At 53.1% G+C, this 16,031-nt stretch overlaps 3 protein-coding genes across 3 annotated transcripts; 1 reads left to right on the top strand and 2 right to left on the bottom strand.

The window, feature by feature from the left end:
* Window positions 1–2,302: 2,302 nt before the first annotated feature.
* C8Q71DRAFT_796239 (uncharacterized protein) lies at window positions 2,303–3,549 on the bottom strand (the record flags this gene model as incomplete). Its single annotated transcript, XM_047925662.1, has 3 exons — window positions 2,303–2,402; window positions 3,102–3,322; window positions 3,376–3,549. The coding sequence occupies 3 exons, from the start codon at window positions 3,547–3,549 to the stop codon at window positions 2,303–2,305; spliced, it is 495 nt and encodes a 164-aa protein (XP_047779814.1).
* A 6,920-nt stretch (window positions 3,550–10,469) lies between these two features.
* On the top strand, window positions 10,470–12,608 carry C8Q71DRAFT_705924 (major facilitator superfamily domain-containing protein; the record flags this gene model as incomplete). The annotated part of the gene is made up of 11 exons (XM_047920475.1): window positions 10,470–10,782; window positions 10,833–10,955; window positions 11,194–11,267; window positions 11,319–11,363; window positions 11,421–11,496; window positions 11,551–11,779; window positions 11,830–11,899; window positions 11,954–12,124; window positions 12,205–12,337; window positions 12,390–12,488; window positions 12,535–12,608. 11 exons carry the CDS (start codon window positions 10,470–10,472, stop codon window positions 12,606–12,608), a joined length of 1,407 nt encoding a protein of 468 aa, XP_047779813.1.
* A 495-nt stretch (window positions 12,609–13,103) lies between these two features.
* Window positions 13,104–15,369, bottom strand: C8Q71DRAFT_560444 (G-alpha-domain-containing protein). Its single transcript, XM_047919360.1, has 9 exons — window positions 14,997–15,369; window positions 14,919–14,939; window positions 14,232–14,865; window positions 14,061–14,179; window positions 13,949–14,004; window positions 13,573–13,861; window positions 13,440–13,522; window positions 13,351–13,384; window positions 13,104–13,299 (listed from the first exon to the last, which is right to left on the bottom strand). The coding sequence occupies exons 1-9, from the start codon at window positions 15,208–15,210 to the stop codon at window positions 13,250–13,252; spliced, it is 1,500 nt and encodes a 499-aa protein (XP_047779812.1). The 5' UTR covers window positions 15,211–15,369; the 3' UTR covers window positions 13,104–13,249.
* Window positions 15,370–16,031: the final 662 nt, after the last annotated feature.

The raw sequence follows: 16,031 nt of genomic DNA, 5'->3' as shown, positions 1-16,031 counted from the left end.
GCAGCAGCAAAGAAGAGGAAAACAGATAAGCACCTTGGCAAGTGGGCAAAAGGACAAGAGAGTGAAAGAGTTGATCAGCGGGACAGCAAGGAAGTAGAAAGGTGGAATAAGCGGAGGTGTAGAATAAGCGAAAATGTAGAATAAGCGGAGGTGCAGAATAAGCGAAAATGTAGAATAAGCGAAAATGCAGAATAAGCGGAGGTGTAGAATAAGCGGAGGTGCGCAATAAGCGAAAATGTAGAATAAGCGAAAATGCGGAATAAGCGGAGGTGTAGAAGAAGCAAAAATGCGGAATAAGCGAAAATGCGGAATAAGCGGAGGTGTAGAAGAAGCAAAAATGCGGAATAAGCGAAAATGCGGAATAAGCGGAGGTGTAGAATAAGCGAAAATGCAGAATAAGCGAAAATGCGGAATAAGCGAAAATGCGGAATAAGCGGAGGTGTAGAATAAGCGGAGGTGCAGAATAAGCGAAAATGTAGAATAAGCGAAAATGCGGAATAAGCGGAGGTGTAGAATAAGCGGAGGTGCAGAATAAGCGAAAATGTAGAATAAGCGAAAATGCAGAATAAGCGGAGGTGTAGAAAAAGCGGAGGTGCAGAAAATGTAGAATAAGCAAAAATGCGGAATAAGCGGGCGGAATGAGCGGGCGGAATAAGTGAAAACTGTTCAACTTCACCTATCCTTTTGCTTGCTTGCGAAGTTGCCTATGTGTTGTTTGCTTATTCTGCATTTCCGCTTATTCTGCACCTCCGCTTATTCTACACCTCCGCTTATTCCACATTTTCGCTTATTCTACACCTCCGCTTATTCCGCATTTTCGCTTATGCTACATTTTCTGCACCTCCGCTTATTCTACACCTCCGCTTATTCTGCATTTTCGCTTATTCTACATTTTCGCTTATTCTACATTTTCGCTTATTCTGCACCTCCGCTTATTCTACATTTTCGCTTATTCTACACCTCCGCTTATTCCGCATTTTCGCTTATTCCGCATTTTCGCTTCTTCTACACCTCCGCTTATTCCGCATTTTTGCTTATTCCGCATTTTCGCTTATTCCGCATCTCCGCTTATTCTGCACCTCCGCTTATTCCACATTTTCGCTTATTCTGCATCTCCGCTTATTCTGCATTTTCGCTTATTCTACATTTTCGCTTATTGTGCACCTCCGCTTATCCTGCACCTCCGCTTATTCTGCATTTTTGCTTATTCTGCATCTCCGCTTATTCTACATTTCCACTGATTCCGCTTTCTCACTTGTCCGCTTGTTTGCTCTTCCACTCTTCGACTGTTATACACTTTCCGCTTTTCCGCTTCTTTGCTGTTCCGCTTCTTTGCTGTTCCGCTTATTTTGCTTTTCCGCATTTTGACTCTCCCACTCTTGTCCTTATACTCACCCACAACTTCACCTATTTGCCATGAGTATAGCCTTTCAGCTAACATCTGCAGGCGCAATGCAAGTGGCGACAACCACCACCTGTCCACTAGCATCGCCGCCTACGCTCATCTGAGCAGTGGGTATAGCGCCCACAGGTCACGTCGGCCGGCATCAGCTGGCCCTAAGCCATAGGCTATTCTGCCATGTCAGCTACCCCAAGGTCATAGGGTAGAGACGCTGCCTGGTGTGGCTTGACGTTGGACCGAATGGATAGACTCGTGGGTGTTACCTCTCCAATCCTATTTACTGCACATCGTTTCTGATTAATTCGTGTGATGTCAGGCGTGAGGCGTAGTTCATGACAATGCTCAAATTCGTGACTGGTAAGATTGGAGACCGGTTGTGAGCGCCTTTCAGTTTGCACCCATGTGGTTTGTAGACAGAGAGTGTGCAATGTTTTCAAGGTGAACGAGGCACCGTAAATAAAGATGTATTCATACGCGTGCTGACCCGTCGCATCCTTTTCTCGCTCTAGGTGCTGTATTTTGGCAAGCGGGGGTGCACGGATCGGCGTTCTGCACCGACTTGTGGCACTTCTTCATAACGCAGGTACGTTCCCACTGTTCGACAGCTCCCAAATTCTCACTCAGAGTTTGTAGGGTACGCTCCAAGGACTCGGAATTGGGAACGTGTTCATCTTCCCGCTGGTCGTACGTCGCTCTTGCCGACGATACGTCGAGATTACTGAACCATCATCATCGCTAGGTAGCATTGCATGCGCTGTGGGTTCTGAAGTTCAGGACGTCTGCGATTGAAATAGTGGTCGGTGGGTGCTCCTTTGGTATCACTACCGTCCCAAAGGCAGACTCATCACGGACAAATCAGGCGGTGCGGTCGCGACTCTCATCATGGACGAGATGTTCGCCTTATTGGGTCTCAGGAAGACTTTTGCAATCTATGCGGTTATCGACGCTGCTTGTTTCGTCGCTGCTCTCTTCTTGGTCAACTTGAAGGAGAGGAGGCCGCCTTCGAAGCGGAAGGACATCACCTGGATTGACAACATGCTCTTCAAGATCCTGTGTTCTGGAGCCTTGGGCTCCGCATTTTCTTCATGGTGTTGTCAGTGTCTCTCCTAGAGCTTCGATTCGCGTTATCACAGGACTGATAATAGTTCGCTAGTAGCAGATGCTGCTCAACTCGGCGCTGCCGTAGGCAGGTATCCACCGGGTTCATTGCGGATCGCATTGGTTCCGTCGACGCCCTGCTCATCTCCACTGCGATATTCGGGCTCTTACTCTTGATCTGTAACTTTGTGCTCGAGCAGATCGAGCCTTCGACGACTGCGCTACCCTTCTCATTTGAGCGCAGCCGATACCATCAGGAAATAACCCACCTGAGAATTACCGTAAACACTACAGAATCATCAAGCTTTCGCGATAATATTGAGTGTTACCTCGTATCTGATAAACCACAGATTTTAGCCATGTCCGGCCTCGTCGAGTCAGAATTACCAGGTAATCTCTGGATCTCTCCGGCAGTAGCTGGACATTACTTGGTGTTTCCGAGCATAATATCAGTACTAATCAGCCCTCCATTTTTCGCATTCGCAGGACAGATCCATATGCACAGAGATCATGTTAAGATAATGACATTGACGATTATATATAGTATCTACAGTAGGTATATACATGGTGTGTATCTTCCAACCGTGACCCTCGCAAACACCGCGTCCACAGGAGGCCGTCTTGGAGACGGCTGGTCTTCGATTCACTGAGGAGGACGAGGGGTTTCTCGAACTCACGCTCCTGGGTCTTGACGTCGGTGACGAAGTAGGGAGTGGTGAAGCCGCGGTCGAAGTGCATGCTCTCGGTGATCTCGATCTCGTCGTCAATCGTGCGGCCCTCCTTGACGGTGATGACACCCTCCTTGCTGACCTTCTCCATGGCCTGAGCAATGAGGTTCCCGATGTGGGCATCGCCGTTGCGGAGATGGTAGCGACCTGGGCGATCTCGGTGGTGGTGGTGATGGTCTTTGCGTGCGAAGAGAGGAACTTGACGACGCGCTCGACGGCGGCCTGGGAACCGCGGCGGAGGTCCATGGGGTTGCAGCCGGCGGCGACGTTCTTCACACCTTCCGCGTAGATGGCGCGCGCGAGGACGGTTGCGGTGGTCATGCCGTCACCAGCATTCTTGTTCGTCTTGGAGGCGAAATCCTGAACGAGGCTGCACGGCGGATTAGCAGAAAGCTGGATGCCGTAGACGAGGGGACAGCTTACCGAATACCGAGGTTCTCGAACTTGTCCTTCAGCTGTATTGACTTGGCGACCGTAACACCATTTGCGAGCGGGTGAGCATGATGTAATGGAAAGGAAGATATGTGTGTACCTTTAGTGATCTTCGGGCCGCCGGCAACACCCAATTGTCTAGCATTATCGTGGATTGACATGGGAGCCTTCTACTCGCTTCATTCATCGTGGACTACAGGGCCCACCACATCGACAAGCACAGCGCACAGAACCTTACATGGGTCAACGATATTGGCCGCAAATAAGTCAATTAACTCACCCTTGCATGTGTCGTAGCTCCACGCGAACTTGTCCTCCTCGCCGTACTGCTGCGTCATGGTGCTGACGAGAAAGGGACTCTCCTCGCCCGCGTCCGCGAAGATCATCCGCGCGAGGTACCAGAGCCCGCTTGACGATCGACACGTTGAAGTTCTGGTCAAAGTTGACCGTCCGGGCAGTCTTCACGTCGGGCAAGGTCATTGCCTGCGAGCCAGAGGACAAGGGATGCCTTGAGAGGCGCAACATCATCCCCGCGCAGCATACCCTCTTCGACGGCCGCGCGTGGTGTTGAGCGCGGCGTCGTAGCAGTTCATCTTCTGGATGACCTCGGGCGAACTACTGACCATGGTGAACGTGACACCGCACATTAGCTTCGCGAGGTACTCTAGGAGCTTGGTGCGACTGTACTCACCCGTGGTCAAAATCGCGTTCTTGATACCCCTCCGTTGAGGACAATGGTGTCCTCCTTCGTGATGTTATCCTCGGAAATAGTGAGTAGCTGGTAACGCACCTGGGCGGCATCTTCAAAGGTGGGAGTAACGTCTGACTCGGAGACGAAGTAGTGGGAGGAAGACAAGGGGACGGGCGGATGTGTGGGCATGACGTGGCGCCGGCGGAGTCCCTGGCAATGGAGCCACTTCAGTTAACATACTAGTTATAATTGACTATTTAGCCAAACATAACTAGTCATTCAATGACTATAAGTCGGACTAGTAAGCTAATAGTATACTAGATACAGTAAACTAGATACCACGACTAGGCACTATTGACTACTTATGTTTGACTAGATATGGTCAAACCGATACAATTGACTAGGCATAAATGACTATATATTGTTGACTAGATTTGGTCAACTAGATTCGGATGTCTAGGTATGGCCGACTAGATTTGAATGACTAAGTATGTTCAACTAGATACAGTTGACTGGATACAGTTGACTAAATTTGCTTGACTATGGGATATTGACTAAAAGGTCTATGAGGTGCATGACTACGAAACATAGACTAGTCATAGCTGGGTACAAGGAGACTACCGAATTTGACACCACCAGCAAAAGAAGGAATGATTTCTACAACAACAACACACTCGACTCGACCTCACGCTGACACTTCAGAGGTCATCATCATCGATTTGTCATGTTGAGCTCCCCAGAAAGCCCGCAGGTGATTGTAGTGCCTGGCCATGGCCTCTTGTGCACACCATAGGCTCTTCTGGGAAGGCCACTTTGGGACGTCAATCGTGCTGGAGCCTACACAAAGTTAGCACACTCACCTGTAATCCCACTAAGCATTTGGAGCTCTTGTAGGCCCCACGTTGACCATCCAGGCGCAGTGTGTTGGTGCTAGATTGGCTGAGGTGCTTGTCCTTCCTTGTGTCCCATCCCCGTTATACATATCATGGTCTAATGTAGCAACACATCGGCCCGTTACCCCTCATGAAAGACCTCGTTGAGTGTTTCAATTGCGGAAGACTCCACTATCATTCTTATCACTGTCCCAGCAAACGGTGGGTACATCAGTCGTGCATCTACACCCAATTAATCATACCATATACGCATGGCAGACAATATGGAGAACCAGCAGCCTGAGGCTGCTCACCTGGCATGAGAACTCCATGCAGACTTGTGCACTGTCGTTGCTGCCGTCATCTCGTGGTTGTGCAGCTGCTCGAGCAACAATTCTGCTGCCCTCGTGCGCCGCACGCGGTGTTGGCCAACGGGCGTCGACTGATGCAATGATTGACAGCTGTTGTGACCAAGCCCGACAACCTTGGAAGCAGAGAAACAGGAGCGCAGGAACAATGGCTCTCTACTTAGGTCCGAGTACTTGAGGGCGACTCCTTATGTTGGACTACTTCAGTATGACTACTTATGTCCGACTAGTTACACACAACTAGTTACGTACAACTAGTTAAGTACTACTACTTATGCCCGACTAGTTGACTACCACTACTTATGTCCGACCAGTTAAGTATGACTAGTTTAGTATGACTAATTAAGTACAACTAGTTTAGTACAACTAATTAAGTACAACTAGTTTAGTACGACTGATTAAGTACGACTACTTATGTCCAACTATGTACAGGTGACTACCCATATGTGACTACCCATATCTGACTACCTTTGTATGACTACTTAGTTGTTGACTATTATTGCTGGAGTACTCAATGATCCTTGTTACTATGGAGAGATTGAAGTGTGAACAGGTCGACTATTAGTCATAGGTTAACTAGTTATTCATGACTAAATAATCAATTATAACTAGTTATGTTAGCTGAGATCATTGGGCAATGGGTCATGTGACGTGTACCGCCGTGGCGCCGCAACCCGCTGGCACGCGAGTCCGCCGGCCGAATGCTCACACTCTCACCTCCTCGTAAGTTCCTCACACATCACTGACTCAACTCGCTTCAACTGTACACAAGCTCGCTCGTTTCTCACTCCAGGCTGGATACATGCGGGTATGGACAGTTGGGCGACACGCGCTGGGAAGCTGGGAACTGACAGATGATTGGCCGGGCGATGACACGCTCAACAACAAGTACCGCCTGTCCAGTTTCTACAATCCACTAGCCTCTCCAAACCCGACGTGTACGTCAATATCTACCCTGCAAACACCGCCGCTGGGCTGAATCCGGCTATGCCAGGCGCAACACGCACCCGCTCGCCGTTTGTGAGTCATGACTCTGCATTTCCAAGATTCGCGCGTGGGTCCAGACATGTGCCACGAGTTTGAGTACTGGGGCATTCGGACAAGTACTACGGCACTAGCAGTAGGTGTGTACATTCGCCCCCTCGCTGAGACTAACTCACCTATGTCCAGATCAGATACGGCAACAAACCGCAGTCCATCTGAGGTGTCAGCTACATGAACAAGCTCCTCGCGCGGCTCACCCTCCAACAACACGTCCACCAACCGCACGCTCAACGCCTCACCCGCGACCTTCCCGTCCAACCGCATGGTCTACGCGGACTTCTCACATGACAACGCGATGTCATCTCCGAGTCGGGCCCCGTCTCCAGTCACTCGCAATGAGCCTGTTCCCGCTGCACCCGCTCGAGCCTACGGGGCCGAACATGGGCACAGGTGCGTGGAACGTGAACAGGATGGTCGTGGAGTGGTTGCCGTGTGGGGAAGGGTACGAGAACGTGAGTGATGCGGAGGGGAGGTGTGTCACCGTGTGTGAGGGTGTCGGTGAGCCTGGCAGTACAGCCGCTTGCGTTTGTGGCGCGAGCGGATATAGGATATGTGGACTCCGAGTCAGTGCATTTATAGAGTGCGTATGGGCACGCCGCACTAGTGACAGCCTCGGTGGTGGAGGCGGGTGAGTTGACAATGTAGGCTACTTTTAGATAGGCAGTCCATGCAAGAGATGCGCGCGCGATGTACAGTAGCTTAATCGCAATTGATTTGTGTCTTATCCTGAACTTCACATGATGGTGCCCAATACCCATGTACTGAATGACTTGGAGTGTTGTCCTTGTAATCGCCATGACTATGTGCCATTCCACGCTTTCGGCGAAATATCATTTCTCCACACTTGCACTGGTATCGGAACAGAATTTCTTGGGAATTCCTGACTCATTCTCACAAGGTGTGCGCTGTATTGAGATGTCTTGCTATTAGTCTCGGAATGACGGGCGTTTACCAACCTTCTGAGTATTCCCGCGAATATTGACCATTGCCCGGGAATTCTCAGGGGGGTATTTTCCTGATGTGACCAGCTCCTGGTAAGGTGTAGACGTAAGCGGCTATTGTACGCATCTCGACCGGCATTTGCAACTCGATGCTTCTCACCTCCTGCAACAGATAGTGTACGCAATCATATATGGCCTCTTCTGCGGATGCTTCATATCCTGGACGCCTGCCGTATGATCCCAGTTGTATGGCGCAGATAGGTTGGCGGGCCTTTCGGGGTTGACACTATTCTTCAACCTGCCTGGTAAGAGTTCATCTATATTGCCCGCTCGTGACGGCACGTCCTGAATGCGACTCCTCCTAGGAAGACTCTTCATAGGAAATGCTGCTGATGCACACCTGGGCGGTGCGATCCAGAATGGAACTGGAGGCAACTGGCATGCGGTTGCCTGCTACTTAGGCGGAATACAAATCGTGGGCGTAGTCATGATGCTCTATGGTGCGTGCTCGGTGATCAGAATAGCGTGTAGTGCTCACTGAAACGTTTCAACCCGCTTCAAGAAAGAACGTAGATTGTTCGCAGTACTCTACCCCTTAATCCGGAGCTCCTCTCAGTGTTGACTACGGAATGCCTCTGAACCTAATCTGCATGCGGATACCGATGATCAAGACTACATACGGAAGGTCTCTCACGTTCCCAGGTGATATCTCTACGGTATCTGGGGTGCCGTCCTAAGACACTACTCATTGTAGCGCAATAACGCAAGTCTTTATGACGCAAAAAAATCCGATGGTGGTGGTCACCTCCGCGCCTCGTGTGGGGGATAACCCACTGCACTGGCCCAAGTTGAAAAAGGTGTGCTTGACGATGCCTCCTTGCGTTTCAAACCTTACCCTACTCCTGGACCGTGACATGGCAGACGTCATAGCCCTCGAATGAGCTATAGGGCGGAAATGCATTGGTTTCAGTGCCGATCATATCGATTTTGGCAAGTTGAGTAGTACCTCGCAGTCCCCCTGACCTGACATGTTGTCGCGACGTAGCCTAAGCGGTTCGTGCAGCTCTCTGCCTCACGGCGCGGCGCGGCGTCTTCACGGCCTTACCTTCCGCAACAAATAATGCTGGGAATAATCTGCGGCGTATCTCGCGCGCACGTAATACCCTAAGGCTTCAGCGGTGCGTCATCGACGTGTGGCAGGTTGTTGTTTTGTTCAGTCACCCCGGTATGCGACCTTCTTGTAAGTGGGGCAGCGATTCGCATGTAATCGCTTGATATGTTCGGTGGGGGAAGTCGCTCGGCATCATAACGACCCTCGACGGTGCGTCTCTCTCGCTGACAGAACACGTTGTGCTAACTACTCTTGTGGTCCTACAGTGCGCTCAGTCGGGAGAGGGCGGAGATCATTTGCAGCACATTGGCGGGGAATCCTGGTCCGTGGCTCTACATGGAATTGACTGCGGCTCCCTCCATGAGCCGCTTCGACGCTAGTTGAGGTAAATCCATCCCGGTAAAGAGGACTCGACGACGCTCACCTATACAAAGCTACTCGGGGGTTTTAAGGCGCCTCTTGAAACGGCGTCACTCTCTCTACATTCAACGGAAGCATGGCAACCCCGGGGCCGACTTTACGGCTACAATCGATTGTGGCGCAAGATCGCATCCCGCGAGGAGGTAAGATTAGTCTTGAGCAATGGACACTCGAGTGCTCTGCTCACCGGACCTTCGCCGCCTCGTGCCAGCTGTACATCGCGTCTATAGTGTGTTCTTCACTGGCGCCCTTCTTGCTTCTGGACCATGGATCTCAAGGTCGTCTCATCCTTGAACTCGAGGTTCAAGTCTCAAATACGTGACAAATTGTGTCGATAAGAGGCATATCTTGAGGTTCGAACGTACTAGTCGGCCGCGGTACGATAGTTTGAGTAAGTGTTATTGCGACTCTTGCTGAACGGCGTCCTGTGATAGTGAAGAATCCTCTCACCAGCTAAGTTACCGGGATGCGTTCAACTTAATGCGGGCCTATGATAACGAGACACTTAATCTCAGTCAATTTGGCTGATGTTGCAAGAGGCCGTATACTTCAAGGTGGGCTGCGCATGCTAGAAGTCGACCCTGTCGTACCGTTATACGAGCTGGCTGAAGCTTGAGCTTGAAGGCTCAAGCTGCTCCGCGTGCCGTTCCTAAGTGACCCCACTCGCACAAGCTTGAAGCCGCCCGCAACGGAGCCGCATACAGGAGTGTGTCCAGACCGTCGGAGGATCGAATGGTCGCCAAGCCTAGCCGTGCGAAGCCCGATAACAACTCCGCGACCTCGATTGATTCGGTCTACACGCCTGGTGGCGGTAAACTGTTATGGCCAAGTGACACCTTCTGGATGCATCGTGCATCCGTGTTACATGGGGCACTGGCTCTGTGTCTGGTTTCGACTCTTCGCTCTCGCACAGCCGCATCCAACTCGCTATGTGACGGTATGTCTGTCGACAAGATACCGACTCATGTCATGCATCAATTTCTGCCGAGGGAAAACCGGACCGAAGCAACAGCACCTGACAATCTAGTCCTGTTTTCGGGTGAAGCCCACCGGCGTGCTGGAGCGTTCGTCAAGTGAGCCGCGAGAAGATGTCTAGGACATCGCAAGTTTGACGTCAAAGTGACAGGTAAAGCCCCGCTTCTTTGCACGCGTCGTCCACGAGCTCATAACGTCGGAAGGTCTGGGTCCCATTCCGTGTCGGTTGCCTTGAACGCCCAATGAATGCCTGTCGCCCAATGTCGCCGTTCGGCACACTCGATCACGAGCCTGCCCTGCTTCTGCTCACCCCGCATAAATATACCGTGGGGTCAAGGAGTCAGACATTCACGACCCCCCTCAGGCTCCCCAGTTTCGTTGTACTCTATGGATACCCCCTCATCGGAAAGGACGCATGTCGACTTCATGCCGGCTGATGTAGAGGCGAAGACACAGCAGAGCCTCTCCGAGAAGGAGAAGCTCTCGCCCGCAACTACATCGTATACAAACTCGGCCGTCGACTCGCCTTCTGAAGATGACTACCCCGACGGCGGGCTGCGTGCATGGCTCGTCGTTTTCGGTTGCGTGTTGTTCTCTGCAAACACACTAGGCTGGGCGTATGTCCTCGATCCGTACACATCTCACAGAATCTGCATTGACTTCTCCATTTTCTACCCCTTGCGGTGTTTGTCGGATGACGGTGGACGGACAGGCTCGTGAGCATTACGGACATCCGTCCTTGATACTCAGCGTCGTTCTCCTCTTTGGTACTCATTTCATGGCAGGCATGGGGCGTTGTACAGACCTATTACCAGGAGCACATCTTTCCCGACGCATCCGATACTGTGCTCAGCACACTGGGTAGTATGTCGGGTATGGTCAGTATATCATCTTTCGCATTTTCCATACAGACCGCTGAGACATATTTCAGGTTATGACGCTGGCTAGTTTCATCACTGGCAAGATTGGTGATCGCTTGTAAGGGATACTACCTATTCGTCTAGAATCTGTGCTGACCATTGAGCTCAGCGGCTTCAAGGTGAACAAAGCCCTATGCTGGGATTCTGCGCGCACCCTGAGACTGGTCCCGGTCAGCCCTTGCTTGCTCTAGGTGCTGTATTCTGGCTGGCTGGCATGCTTGGTTCGGCCTTCTGCACCGAGCTGTGGCAGTTCTTCATTACGCAGGTACGTGCGGCGGGATCAATCCTTTCTCTGATTCTCATCAACTACGTGCAGGGCCTGCTCCAAGGCATCGCGAATGCGCTGATCTTTCCGCTCGTCGTACGTGCTCACTGCTCATTGGCATCGCTTGGGTAGCTCAACGGCTGTTCTTATTAGGTGTCATTACCGGCACAGTGGTTCCTCAAGTACAGAGCTTTTGCCATCGGAGTGGTGGTTGCTGGTTGCTCATTCGGTGCAATTCATTCATTCTATATACGATAGCAGTGATTGACTTTATATGATCCAGGTGGAGCTTTGGCGACCCTCATCATGTACAAGATGTTCGCTGCACTCGGCCTGAAGAAGACCTTCGCGATCTACGCCGCAATGAACGCCATATGCTTCATTGTAGCTCTCGTCCTCATCAAGGAGAGGAGGCCGTCTTCCAGGCGGCCGAAGATCATATGGATCGATATCACGTTCTTCAAGGATCCCGTGTTCTGGAGCCTCGGGCTGTGCATCCTGTTCACGGTGTTGTGAGTCTTCTTCCGTGGCTCGAAGTGGCAGGACTGACGACCATCAACAGTGGTTACTTGACACCCATCTTCCTCCTGCCGACCTACGTCATCGATGTGATCCCGGGCACCAGCGACTTCGTCAGTAGCTCACATTGCACCATCCACATCGCTCAACTGACTGTTCCCCGCCAGCTCTCCGCACTGCCGCTCATGCTCCTCAACTTCGGTGCCGCCGCAGGCCGCACGTCCGTGGGGTTCATCGCTGACCGCATCGGGCCCGTCAACGCCCTGCTCATCTCCGTCAGCATGTCCGGGCTCGCGCAGCTCCTCATCTGGAACTTCGTCAAGAACTACTCCGGCATCGTACGCACAGCCCCTTCCCCGGCCCGCCGCGCCCCAGGGTACAGTTCCTTACTCATCTGCCTCCGTCTGACGTCCTGCAGATAGCGTTCGGGGTCATATACGGCTTCTTCTGCGGCTGCTTCATCTCCCTGACGCCCGCCGTGTGCGCGCAACTGTATGGCTCGGACAGGCTCGCGGGTCTCTCCGGGCTGACGCTGTTCTTCAACCTGCCTGGTACGTAGTCCGTGCATTGTCGGATGGCACGAACTGATCTGCCACTGCACAGGTAACGCCGCCGGAGCTCCTCTCGGCGGTGCGATCCTGAGTGGCACGGGCGGCAACTGGCACGCGGTTGCATGTTATTCGGGCGGTATGCAGGTGCTCGGTGTGCTCCTAATGCTCTACGGTCTGTACTCGAGTTTGCCGGTCAGTGGCTGGCATGGTACTGACACATGTCCCGCTAGCTCGCTTCAAGAAAGAGCCCAAGCTGTTAGCGGTATACTGATCCTTGTTTTCTGGCACGAGACACTGGTGATAACCTACTCACGACTATTGAACGCAAAACTCGACGAGGCCCCGACATAGAACGCTTCCGGGAGGAAGTGACGACTCCGATTTACTTTTCACCCTCTTATAGACATAGATAGATGCATAATGACACTTTGTTATGCCCGCCGCTTGCTATGCAGCTTGTTTGTTGTTTCTGACAGACCCGTGAGCAACAGTCAGTACTCTGAATGGCACTCCGTCGCATGACCCTGGGATTTGCATTCGATGCTGTCATACTGGCATGGATAAGACGGCACATCATGAGCAGATCAATCATATATTGCGTACATAGGGCCATGAGGTGAGTCGTAGCGATACACGAGATGTTTCAGACGCAGGCACAAACAACAGATATAAACAGCATTAGGCATCCGTGATAAGTTGACGATGAAGCGATGACATGCGAATTAGGCACCATACAAGCACAGAATAAAACCCGGCGGCCCTCACCCGCGGGCCGCTCGGAAAATAAAGAATAGGGCGGTACAGTACGCTGGCAACGGCCCAAGCACCAAGCGAGGCGCGATTACGCGGTAGTGAAGTAAGGAGCAAGTGTCGGAACGTCGACGTCTAGAGGGATAGGCGCAGTTAGGTGGATCAGATGAGCTCGACAGAGCGGAGATGAGCTTGGAGGATTCCCTCTTCGACTGCACAAGGGTAAGTGATCATGATCGCGAAGACAGCAATGAGTGACGTACCAATGCCCAGAGTGACGGCGGTCGCTTTGGTATCCTGCATCATACAAATGATGAGGCCAGACTCAGTCGCATACAAGATGGGTACTCACGATGACCGAGGTCGTATGCACACGGAATTGCCTTGGCTGGGGCGAATGGCGCTTCATAATCTCCCTAAAATGCTGCGAGAAATCTAGCCATCTCATGAACAACCCGCCCCTCGCACAAGAGGACGCCACTCACACTTGCTAGCCGTCTCCGCATCATTCGGCCTGTCGCCATAGCTCCTGACGTGGTCATTCACCTTGACGCCGCGCTTGAGCTTCTGGTCGAGCAGGTCGTACTTGTTCAGGAAGAGTATCATCTGCGTGTTCTGGAGGAGCTTGGACGAGCAGACGAGGCGCCAGAGCATGTAGCTGTCCTCGAGCCGGTTCACCTTGCGGTCCTCCGCGAGCCGCTCGTCGAAGCACGAAATCGGCGCGAGGAAGATGATCGCGTCGCAGTCGTCGAAGTACGGGAACCATGCGGCGCGCTGCGAAGGTTTGTCAGAATTGGGATTGGGTTGGGTGGTGATAGGTTCGAGGAAGGGGACGGGGATCACGGAGAAGAGGAAGCTTACCTGTGTTCGCGACCCGCCGACGTCGTACATAAGCCACTCCGTACCCGCCGCCGGTCCTGAGAAAGGAGACAGTCAAATCCCTGATCGTCGAGCGATGTACACGTCTGCTTACCGATCTGGAATTTTATGCCGTATTCTTGGACGCCCATCGTGCGTAGCCGTGCACGCACGATGTCGTTATCCGAAGGCTCGTAGTCCCTCGCCGCAATCCGCTCGACATCGTTCAAGAAGCTGTGCACACCCAGTCCACACATCATCCCGCACAGAGCAGACAACCACTCACAAGCCGGGCACGCTCTCGGTCACGAACTTCCGCTGCCTCAACATCTCCTGGACCATCTCGTCCTCCCACACCTCCCTGATATCGTCCTTGCACCCCGCGAGGACCTCCATCGCCTCCCGCGTCTTCGCCTCGCGATAGCGCTTCGACATGCCGTCGAGGTTGCCCTCGCTCACCGAGCGCAGCTTGCTCTTCCACGACGTGTGCGAGCGGATGAACGCTTCCTGCGACGTTCGCCTCGCCGGGCTGCGCGTGCTCGCGCGCTGCAGCGGATGCTCAATGTCATCTGTGCCCGAGACCCCAAGTGTGTCTTCGAGGTCGTGTTGGAGCCCGCGCAGCGGCGTGAGGCGTAGCTTGAGCAGCGCGTGCCGGTCGGTGAAGCGCAGAGGGACGGTAGGCGAGGTGGCTCTGGTGGCTGCGGCGGACGGCTCGCCCTCGCCCTCGCCATCGCCGTCATCGTCATCGGAGGCATCGGCGTCGGCGTCAGCGGCGGGATCGGATGTGGCGGTGTTGGCCATCTCCTCGGCGAGCATGTTGAGGATAGAGTTTATGTTCCGGACGAGATTGAGCTGGATGACCGTCCGCCATGAGTTGCGCTCCTCCGCCCATGTGTTTGGCGAGTAGGTTATCTGGAAGTCTAGGGGAGGGGCGAATCAGAGAGTTATCGGTGTGTGGCGGGGGCGTACTCACTCTTGAGGGTCGTCGACTTGCCTGGGAGAAGAAGTCGGGCTCAACGACGTTCGCGCGCCCACAAGCATCAACACGCACCGCTCTCGCTCTGACCCAGGAGAAGCACCTTGACGGTCTGAGACCGTCGCTTACGATGTGCGGCCTTGTCCACTCTGAGCTGCTCGTCAATCTTCTCGCTTATTCTGCGTGCTTCTGCTTCGGCGTTGAGGCGTGCTTCGCGCTGCTCGGCTGTCTCATTTGGCGGCGGCGCAATCGCGAGGGCAAGCGGGTCGTCTTCAGGTGGTGCGCCCATGGGTGGCGGATGGAGGAGGGCGAGGGGGCTTCAGGCGATGTTGGTGGCGCACAGGCTTATATATGGACGGGGTGCAGCTGGGCTATATGGGCGGCGCAGAGCCGCCTGGATCGAGACTTTGCCGCAAGCGACATGGATGCTAACAGCGACGGCCGGTAACTATCTGTAATGCTCTTTCTGCCCGACCAACAATCCGTAGTTATCGATTCATATGGAACGTCGATTGCTTGAGCTAACACGAATTTTAGGTTGCTTGGCGCACCCTAGTTGCACCTGCCGCGTGCAACTAGCCTCCGACCTCGCACGAGCTGCCTCGAGCTGATGGCTCGCGATTTATTGCTCAGGGAAGTCGGACCACGCGAGCGACAAATGTGTCCTCGAGTGGATTCCCTTATTCTTTGAGTCCACAGAAGGGACCGAGCTGCAGAGCATGCCCCTCGCGCGCAGCCACCGGGGATCTGGGCACAGCCGCTCAGGGCACCCCGGGCGCCCCTGGTCGCCCGCTCGCTCGACGTGCCTAAATTCAAGTCGGCTGAACAGAACTCGTTGCGAGCGTGCAACTCAATCTCATCACCGCCGGCATCTCATGTCCCCTGCCAAAAAAACATGGAGACTGTTCGTCTCGAGGATTGAAGCATGGGCCAATAATTCTCTTCGGGTCCCCGCTGGCAGACACTCCCGCAGTAGGGAGTCGTCCGATGCAATGCAGACCCCACCCACGCATCATGATCGCAGGCCCATCTTACCATGGGCGTCGAGCAAACCAGGAGCGTGAATTGCCATACTGTGCTCACAGCCTGAGCGACAAATGACATATCATG

The sequence above is a fragment of the Rhodofomes roseus genome (genome assembly GCF_022264815.1).
Source record: "Rhodofomes roseus strain CIRM-BRFM 1785 chromosome Unknown C8Q71scaffold_8, whole genome shotgun sequence".
NCBI classification, from domain to species: Eukaryota; Fungi; Basidiomycota; class Agaricomycetes; order Polyporales; family Fomitopsidaceae; genus Rhodofomes; species Rhodofomes roseus.
Note: the sequence above shows the minus strand (reverse complement) of the source record. Positions and strands in the feature narration are given on the sequence as shown.

Coding starts and splice junctions, on each gene's coding strand:
- C8Q71DRAFT_560444 (XM_047919360.1), bottom strand. CDS start 15,210: ATGGGCGCACCACCTGAAGACGACCCGCTTGCCCTCGCGATTGCGCCG. Junction 14,180..14,231: donor ACCGAGAGCGTGCCCGGCTT/GTGAGTGGTTGT, acceptor GGGTGTGCACAG/CTTCTTGAACGATGTCGAGC. Junction 13,523..13,572: donor TGCGGAGACGGCTAGCAAGT/GTGAGTGGCGTC, acceptor TGAGATGGCTAG/ATTTCTCGCAGCATTTTAGG.